Source organism: Poecilia reticulata, linkage group LG12 (assembly GCF_000633615.1).
Source record: "Poecilia reticulata strain Guanapo linkage group LG12, Guppy_female_1.0+MT, whole genome shotgun sequence".
NCBI lineage: Eukaryota > Metazoa > Chordata > Actinopteri > Cyprinodontiformes > Poeciliidae > Poecilia > Poecilia reticulata.
Genome location: NC_024342.1, coordinates 21,323,597 through 21,333,515, shown reverse-complemented (window position 1 = coordinate 21,333,515; position 9,919 = coordinate 21,323,597). Strand labels below are relative to the sequence as shown.

Below are 9,919 nucleotides of genomic sequence, written 5' to 3'. Positions count from 1 at the left end.
GGGGACTTTCCATTGACTTCCATTCATTTCTACAGCCTAAATATGACCTTTACCCTTTTCCTAACCATCACATTCCGAACCCTAACCAAAACTCAATTCACACCTTAGTCCTACCTCTGACCCCTGACCCTAAAACAGGGTTTCCCCTTGTGGGGACCAGGCTTCGGTCCCCACAAAGATCAATTGGCCCCCATAACGTAGTGTCAGGAAAATCGTCCCCACAAGTTATTAGAAAGAATCGTGCGCGCGCGCACGCACGCACGCACGCACACAAATCTGAGCCTCTGGTCTGTTCCTGGTCCAGGATCTGGACCCGGTCTTTGAGGAAGAGTCCAAGCCCATCTACTGCCAAGGCTGCCAGAGCATCTCCTTCTGCAGCTTCACCCAGAGCAGCCTGCTGGTGGTCTGCTCCAAGTACTGGAGGGTGCGTCTGTCTGTCTGTCTGTCTGTCTTTATGGCCGTCTGTCTCATCCTGTCTGTTAAAAACTCCTCCTTTGTCTCCCAGGTGTTTGATGCAGGAGATTACTCTCTGCTCTGCTCGGTGCCCAGCGACAGCGACCAGTCCTGGACCGGCGGTGAGTTCATCTCGGCGGATAGAGTCATCATCTGGACCGAAGACGGCTGCAGCTACATCTACAAGCTGCCGGCCAGGTGAGGCGGGACGCCGCCGGCTGGAGGAGCGTCTCTGAGCGCTTTGGGTTAACGATCCGTCTGCTTCTCAGCTGCCAGTCGGCCAGCGAACATTTCCGCAGCGACGTTGGGCGAACCAAAGAAGGATCCATCCCCCCGCTGATCTACAGCATCGCTGAGCGCTCAGACAAACAGGTCAGAGGTCATCCACAGAGGTCTCTCCGGTTCTGTTCATGTCCAACAGGTTTTCATGTTTGTCGGCCATTTTGTTTCCTCTTGTTTCTGTAAAACACCTGGTGATGACTGAGGGTCACAGTTTGGTACGTTTTCAGTTCGCTTCATATAAAAATGTATGTTTTTGTTTTATTTTTCATCTCCTGAAATGTATTTTATTATATTCCAAACCTTAAAACAGTGGAGCTGACTGAGCAGCTGCTGTAAATGGAGCTGTAAACGGGTTTAAACCGGTTATATTTTGAATTGAATGAATGATAATGGTTTGTTTCTCGGTGGGTTCGGACCCTCAGGACCCTCATCATCCAGCCYTCCGTCGCTGCCTGACGTTGGTTTGTCGTTTTTCTGTGCTGATCTGGACTCGTTTGGATTAAACCAGCTGAWGTTCACATGTTGTGGTGTTAATCTGGTCAACATGGGAACAGAAACCAAGTGAAACTGTTGCCACTTTAATCCGTGTGCAGGAAGCTGAATGTGTAGGTTTCATGTTGGACTTCCTGTTTGTCCTGAATGTTATAATTTACTTTGTTTACGTTTTGTCTGTTGTTTTGTTTTTCTGTTTCTTTTATTTCCTGTTCTCTGGCTGCTGCCTGCCCCTCCCACATAAACCCACCCTCACCTCCTCCCAGAAGGACGGAGGTGAGCAGGAGGAGCAGGAGGAGCAGGAGGTGGAGGTCATTTGCCTCCGTCCCAGTGGCTTCGCCCCAGAGCTCTACACCCCACTGCAGCTTTACCAGCACCGGCCTCTAGAGGCGCCTGTAAGCCCGCAACACGCTTAGCATCAGCAGCAGGCAGCAAGAAGAAGAGGTGAATCGGCTGAGCTGCAGAAATCAGCTAACTGAACTGAAATAAGACATTAAAAAGTTGAGAGATTCTAGTTAAGTCCCTCCAAAATGGCGTCTCCCCCTGTGAACCCGACCCGCCGCGTCAGATTGCAGCTGTTTGTGTTTTCAGTCAGTTTCTTCTCGGCCGCCTGCTGCTGATGGGCCTCCGTGTTTCTTCCCTCCTGTCCTGGTGAGCAGAACTTTTCCCCCCCTCTGATGTCTGGACTTGCTGTGCCTTTAAAAGTTTTCACACCCCGTGCGTGACCTGCTCCACGTTCCCTCGGTTCGCTGATCCTCTCAGAGTTTGGTTGGGATTTTGTCTTGAGCACATCTGACGCCTTCAAACTGACATTTCTGCTCATCAAACGTCTCGAGCTGTTAAACTGGACAGAAAACATCCGCAAGGATCAAGTTTTGGGTTTGGACTTTGACTAGGCCATCTCTAGCTGTAGGTTTAAGTTGGTTTTTCTGCTGCTGAAMCTCCGCCCCAGTCTCCAGCAGAAGAAAAGCCTCCCCTCAGCATGATTCTGCCACCACCGTGCTTCAGTGTGAGGACGGTGCGTCCTGCAGCACACGCTCCCTTTAGCTCAGGTTTTGCAGTATTTTTGGAGCCTAATTTAAATTTTAAATCTTATTTTGATTAAAGTTTTATTTTCAGTAAATGTTGAYTATCCATCATTATTTTTCCACTTTGTGTCATGAAATCCCAGTAAAGTGTTGAGTTTTGTTGGAAAGCTGCCGGGGTGTGAATACTTTAGTGTGTCGGTGGTTTGGCACCTGCTGGCTCTCGGTGTCCTGATCGGCTCTACTCCGTTGCCGTGGCGACGGCGGCCTCTCTCCTSTCTCGTCCGTTCAGTGGGTGTGGGACGGGTCAGAACCGGGTTTCAGGTTAGCTGGTCCGGTTCCAGCTGCCGATGCGAAATGATTTCGTTTTTCTCTGTGGGACTCGGACCTGTCCAGGTGTGACGCTGGTTGCTGATTCATGCTGCTGCTTCCCGCCTGCCCTGCTCACATGGAGGAAGGGCGACGCGCTGCGGCGGCCGGCCGCGCTCTGCTTCCTGTCTGAGTCATGCCTCTGATCGTTTCCCCCCCCTCAGCTCCTCATCTGTCCCCCGGTGACCCGCTTCTTCTTCGGCCGCCGGGAGCCGTTCCACAAGCTGCTGATCCAGGGAGACTCGGCCGGTCGGATGTCGCTGTGGAGCGTCCCGGACACCACGCCGCCGACCGCCACGCCAAAGGGTGAGCAGCTGTCTGATGCTGCGCTGCAGCCAGCAGTTATTTCACTGATCGATTAATCGATCAATCTGACGATTAATCGATCACTCTGTCGATTAATCTGTAATTCTATTATTACAACAATTAAGCGTTCATTCTGACGTTTAATCGATTATCCTGATTATTAGTCAATGATTAGCATTTTAAAAATGCCACATAGAAATACATTATAACTCTGTTCCTTTTTTAAAAAAGAAAATAAAAATTTCATTGTTTAAATAACTGGAAATCTGAACAGGTGAAGATTAAACTTTGACTCAGTTTAAGTTCAACAGGTGAAAATGATACTTTTAAAAGGTTAATTAAATAAAAACAAACAAAATAAAATGTAAATTACGGGGAATATAAATGTGTTTCTGGTAGTTTATTTTCCTGTAAATTGTACATGAGTGCCATCTGSTGGRCAGATGTTGTCACTACCACTGAACAGCATCAGCTTTTCTCAGGAACTGTATTTGTTTGGCTCAGTGTTTTTCGTTCAGTCTACTGTCAGACTCAGATGACGGTTCTTTGCAGAGCTGCAGATGTCGTCCACCATCAGCCTGCAGGAGGCGTTCGATAAGCTGACGCCCGTCTCTTCAGGGATCATCGACCAGCTGAGCGTCCTGCCCAACAAGCAGCAGCCCATCAAGGTTCACAGGAATTAACAGAAACTAAATGGAAACCTGCTTCCTTGTGTCTGGTTGAGTCATTTCCTGTCGTTTTGTTGCCCAGGTTACGGCCAGCGTCTACATTCCGTCTCAGGGCCGGCTGGTCTGCGGACGGGAGGACGGCAGCATCATCCTGGTCCCCGCCACGCAGACGGCCATCGTGCAGCTGCTGCAGGGGGAGCACATGCTGCGCAGGGGTGAGGATGATGATGATGATGGTCGTCTAGTATCATGAAACACTCAGTGAGACACAGGCTCATGTTCCTGAACGCTCAGCTTTAATGTGGTCTGAATAACTTTAAAGTAAAGTCATGAAATTTAGAGGCTAAAGTTTGAAATTGAGAGAGTAAAGTCGTGAAATTGAGAGGGTAAAGTTATAATCGACTAAAATGATTCAAATGCTTTTAAATGCAACACCAAATGCAGCTGTTATTCTGGTTTTTATGAAGTAACAAAATACTTGTTGACGCTGCAGGCTGGCCGCCCCACCGGACACTGCGGGGTCACCGGAACAAGGTGACCTGCGTCCTCTACCCGTACCAGGTGTCGCCCCGCTACGACCAGCGCTCCCTGGTGTCCGGAGGAGTGGACTTCTCCGTCATTGTCTGGGACATTTTCACCGGAGAGATGAAGCACATCTTCTGCGTTCATGGAGGGGAAATCAGCCAGCTGATCGTCCCGCCGGAAAACTGCAGCGTAAGACTGGAGACGTCTTCGTGTCCAACCATCTGTCTGTCTGTCTGTCCGGCTCCACGCTTTATCTGTTACAACCGACTAGAACTACTTTAGCTAACGATTAATTTATCGATTTTTCTGACGATTAGTTGATTAATCGGACTGGCACATTCTGCAGATTTTTTTAATACAATATTGGAAATCAGTATTAGATACAATTAAACAAACAAATCAATTCAGTGTCACACACTGGTCGGGTCCCAACTGACGATTATTTTAGTAATCGATTAATCGTCAGAGTAATCGATTAATCGTCTAAGACTTGACACATCTTCAGATTCTTCATTTAATTACTTAAGCCTTTTTTGTACAATCTTAGAAATACATTAAAAAATACGAATAACCAAATCAATTCAGTCGAGCTGCAACGATTATTTTAGTAATCGATTACTGTGACGATTAATTGTTTATGCTGACGACCCGTAAATTCTTTCCAAGCATGTTATTTCTGGCCCACATGACCACACCTCCGCCTCTGTGCTTTGGTTTTCTCCAGACATGTTGCTGTGAACTTTGACCTCTCTGCCTATAGATCATTTGTCATGACAGGGATCCTTGCTGACGTTCAGCTCTGACTCTGTTCAGTCGCGGTTTGAGTCCCTGCCGTTTCCTCCCTGCAGACCCGCGTGCAGCACTGCGTTTGCTCCGTGGCCAGCGACCACTCCGTCGGCCTGCTCAGCCTGCGGGAGAGGAAGTGCATCATGCTGGCGTCCCGACACCTCTTCCCCATCCAGGTCATCAAGTGGCGGCCGGCCGACGACTACCTGGTGGTGGGATGCTCCGACGGCTCCGTCTACGTCTGGCAGATGGACACAGGTGAGACCCGAACGTTTCCCCGGGAGAGAAACTGGGCCGTCAGAGTTTGGAGGGATCAGTAAAAAAAAAAAAATAATAAAGCAGGTTAAAAAGGATTCTAAGAATAAAACGTCTCAGAATCATCAGGTTGAGATTCACTGGTTAATTAGAGAGAATAAAATCGTAATGCTACTGGAATAAAGTTGTCGTATGAGAATAAACTATTTGTAACATTACGCATAGTGTTCATAATGTCGTATTATGAGAGTAAAATTTTAGTAGTGAGAATAAAGTCATAACAATACCAATCTCTTACTTTAGGTGAAATATTTTTTCCAGTATTTTGTTTCATTTTTCACTTCAAGATTAAAGTTTTTTTGTCCTTTTTTTTGGTCAAAAAAGCCGAATGTTGTTCAGCGTTGCTGATTTTTCTTTTTGGGGTGAAGACTTTTCTTTACTGAACCACAGCGGCCTCCAGGTCTGGTTCTGGTGGCCTGCTGAGCCACTGGCCCGTTCTCCGTCCTGTGTTGTGTTTAGATGTTTCTCTAATGTATTATGAGTCGTCAGTGTGGTCATTCAGCTGTACTGGATGCAGTCTGGGGATCTGAGTCGGGTCGGACTGTRGAAACATCAGCCTGATGAGCTGCTGCTCTGCTGCAGGGTAGCTAAGTGTGAAATTAAAGGAGGTGTGGAAGTGCTCAGGCGTTGGACAGGTAATGGGGCGGCGGCTGATGGCTCCTTCATCACATAAACACTCGTTCAATACTTGACTGACTGACTGACTGACTGCAGAGCCAACACTCTGCTCTGATGATGTMTTCATAAACATCTCTCCATGCAGCCAGAGCTGAAATGGAAAATACTGAATTTCACCAAGGCACATAGAGCTGTAAGGATCTGCTGTTTTCACTGTTTGACCTGTAAAATATTATGTATTGATGGTAACAAAATTATAATGTACTGATAGATCAATATTTTAGTGAACACAATATGTTACACTAAATAATTATGTGTTTAAGCTAAAATTACATGTATTATACTACAAACTGGTAGAATACGTGGTGTGAAAGACTTTACTCTCAATTTCATGACTTTGCTCTCTCAATCAGTGTGGCTTTAACACTCCATTGTAACACTTTCATGTTGTAGATCCAGTACCGCTGATTATGTCAATCAGATAGAAAAATGCCAAACTGGTAATGAAACAGTTTATTCTTTTTATTCAATTTTGAAAAAATAAAAATCACCAGTCTCTATTGAATGTTTGAATGTATTGCAGTAAAAGAAACGCGTTTCCCTTACAACATTCCTGTTACATACAGAAGTTACTGACAAGAGATTCAAAAACTGTCACATCAGAGGAAGAATGCAAAACATAAATAACTACATTTTTTAAAAGAATTTTAAAAAATCCCAAAAATGAATTAAACAAATAAATGTGAAATGGTGCAAAATAATTCAAGAACATATTCTTAAAGATCCGTAAAATTTAAATTATAATGAACAGTGGAAGACACATTTTAAATATCCAAAGTAAGTAAACTAAATAACAAATAACATGAATTATTAAGTCTCTGTAACAGAATTGTCATTAAAAAAGGGCTAGTTGACACCAAATCACCAGACTGAAGACTTTAATCATCCAGTTTTTGGTAGAAAGAGAGAAATCTGCCTGTCTGGTTTAAAGTAGCCTTCCTGTTATCTGTTGATGTGGTTTAAATCGGCAGCTCTCCTTGTCTCTGTTTCCAGGAGCTCTGGATCGCTGCGTGATGGGAATCACGGCAGTGGAGATCCTGAACGCCTGCGATGAGCTCGCCCCCGCCACCGTTGACGCCCTGAGCCACTCTGCGGTCAACCTGAAGCAGGCCATGACGCGCCGCAGCCTGGCGGCGCTCAAGAACATGGCGCAGCACAAACTGCAGACGCTGGCAACCAACCTGCTGGCTGCGGACAACGCAGACAAGGTAACGCCTGGTGATGTCACCAACCAGACCGGGAGGGCGAGTAGGGCCCGAGTCCCGCTACTGGCAACAAGTAGAAACAACTGGCAACTACCAGGTTAACCAGAGACAACTAGCTTTAACCAGGTTTAGTAGAGACAACTGGCAACTACCAGGTTTAGTAGAGTCAACTGGCAACTACCAGGTTAACAAGTCTTATCTGTGAACTAGTTTGTCCCTGTACTAGTCCATCCATCCGTCCTCCATGTCAGAGATTATGTTGCCATGGAAACGGCCCCAGCAGACACTCTGTCTCATGATTCGTGTCTTGATGCATCATCAGTGATCAGATTCGTTCTGCATAGAACCAACAACCTAAAAACGGGTTTGGAGGTTCTGGTCCCTGTGAAACATCAGAAACCAGAACCAGGTGTTCAGGTTCTGGTTCTGGAGGTTCTGAGCCGGATGCAGAAGCTGTTGGTCGTCTTTCTCTCTCCCCCTCCCCTCTCGGTGTCTCCAGCTGTTTTTAGATCTGAAGTTTTTCCGTCAAACTCGCCGGCCTGACCCGTCCTGACAGAGATGACCCCGCCCACATGGGGGATCCCAGAGCGGAAAACAAGCGCCCTGAATTATTTAGTGTTGTGAAGAGCGTTTGGTTGAGCTGCTGTTTGACTTTTACCGGTTCCCTCAGGAAGTGGATCAGCCCCAGACGTTTGTCTCCGTTTTCTCCTCCTAACCTTCATGTTGTTGTTGTTCTGTAATCACACCTGAAACTCCACTAACCTGCAATCCTCCCTCCATTAGACGCTCATCGCCCTTTTCCTGCTTTCTTCCTCATATCAACTCAGAACCAGCCATTATCCCCGGTGTGTGCGTGTGTGTGTGTGTGTGTGTTTTATCCCCCGCTGCGGGTAATGAAGGATAATGACCGTAAAATATCAGGCGGTGAAGCCAGAGCGATTCCAGCCGGCTGGTGTTTGATTTCTGCCCACATCTCTGGCTCTGACTTTCACTTTGTCCTCAACAGGAGCAGGAACACGGACACTTTGCTTTTATGTCAGATTTGACACAAATCGCTGAAATAAAACCCACAAATGATCTCCTACTTACAGCTGATTAGTGACTGTTCACTGTCCATCCTGCTCTTCCTCTGGTTCCCCAAGGCTCAGTACTCGGCCCCCTGCTTTTCATTACTTATCTCTAGCGTCTGTCCATTGCTTATCTGGTGAATCTGTCCACATTAATCGTAACACAAACGTTTAGATCTTCAAAGTGTTGCCCTTAAATCCAGCTGCGTCCTGTTTACAGGTTTGGGAATGAACCAATCGGAAAACATTCCCAGTGATCTTTATTTATATAAATAAAGTAACATTTTAGTCTGATTTAAAGTCAGTAAATTATTCGTTAAACTGCCTTGAAATCAATAGAAACTCTTGTGAATTTTTAAATTTCTGCTTTTAAAAAAAGGACAGAAATGGACCAAAAACCAGAATAATGTGAACCCTGAACACAGATTAACGTCTACATGTTACTGTTTGTGGGTCTGGTGCTCTGATGGACACATTGGATTGATTAAATCAAATTTCCCACCGTTGGAGCGGTTCCTGAACGCGTCGCGGCTGCAGCCTGTCAGTCAGCTGATCACTGGGACTTTTTATTTTCCTCATTTAAGTTTAAACAGGAGAGAAAACCGGGCAGGTCAGCAGTTTACAGCAGGACCTTCCTCTGTGAGGCCTGAACTGAGCGTGTGTGTGTGTGTGTGTGTGTGTGTGTGTGTGTGTGTGTGTGTGTGTGCGCGCGCGCGCCGTTTGCCTGAAGGGCCCTGCAGGACGATGACCTTTAGATTGACTTCCCAGGAGCTAGAATAAGTCGGCCTCGCCTGAGAGCAGCTGCTTTCCGTTTGATTTAAACTCCTCAGACGTGTTGCAAATAAAAATAACTAAACTGTTGGTGTTTACAGATTCATGTCGTTCTTAATCCTTCTACCTTCCGAAAATGTCTCAAACTTTATTTACAGTAGGAAGTAGGAACGTTGCAAATGTTTTTGTGATCTGCAGGACATATTCATCTCTCTCTGGATGAAGTTGTAATGTGGCCGTCTGCCTGTAGATGGCACTGTTTCTCCACCAGAGTCCGTCCCAGAAAATGAGGCACAAAACATGTTTGTGAAGGAAGGAAAATGTTCCTAATGTGGTGATTCTGAGAGCTCAGCCACTGTAAACACTGCAGCTGAAATTCAAGGGAACAGGCGCGTTTACCAGCTTATGGTTCTGTTAAAATAACTAAAACATAATTTAACCAACACAGAAGCTGTGTTGTTACTCTGGGAGAAACCTCGCCGTCTTATCGCTGGGTATTTAATCACGGTTAGAATCTGTTGCTAAGAAGCTGAAAAGTGTGGAGCAGATATGAACCGAAGCGCTGAGGCAAACTGCAGGTTCATGTCCATTATTAGCCAAAATAATCTGCAGATCTTCAGGCGGTTAATGCAGATGTTAGCATGTTGATCTACAGTAACATACTCCATCCAGTTAGCAAACAGCAGCTTATAAACTGAAATGAGCAAAAATGCTAATGTTAGCTTAAACATTAACATTAGCTTAAATGGGAGCATTTAAGCTAATGTTAGCTTAAATGATCCCATTAAAATGTTGGAACATTTAAGCTAACATGCTAATGTTGGCTTAAATGCTCCCATTAAAATGTGGGGGATCATTTAAGCTAACATGTTAATGGTAATGGTGGCTTAAATGCTAACATTTAAGCTAGCATGTTAGCTAATGTTAGCAAAAATGCTAATGTTAGCTTAAATGCTCCCATTAAAATGTGGGAGCAT

General features: G+C 45.7%; 1 protein-coding gene across 1 annotated transcript in view; it reads left to right on the top strand.

The window, feature by feature from the left end:
• wdr7 (WD repeat domain 7) overlaps positions 1 to 9,919 on the top strand; it is an 84,676-nt gene that overhangs the window by 3,071 nt on the left and 71,686 nt on the right. The window contains exons 7-16 of the mRNA XM_017307727.1: positions 305 to 424; positions 506 to 651; positions 723 to 825; positions 2,786 to 2,927; positions 3,480 to 3,595; positions 3,678 to 3,810; positions 4,089 to 4,309; positions 4,969 to 5,164; positions 6,893 to 7,201; positions 7,427 to 7,563. Of these exons, the coding sequence (XP_017163216.1) occupies positions 305 to 424; positions 506 to 651; positions 723 to 825; positions 2,786 to 2,927; positions 3,480 to 3,595; positions 3,678 to 3,810; positions 4,089 to 4,309; positions 4,969 to 5,164; positions 6,893 to 7,201; positions 7,427 to 7,563 (1,623 nt within the window). The remainder of the gene's footprint in view (positions 1 to 304; positions 425 to 505; positions 652 to 722; positions 826 to 2,785; positions 2,928 to 3,479; positions 3,596 to 3,677; positions 3,811 to 4,088; positions 4,310 to 4,968; positions 5,165 to 6,892; positions 7,202 to 7,426; positions 7,564 to 9,919) is intronic.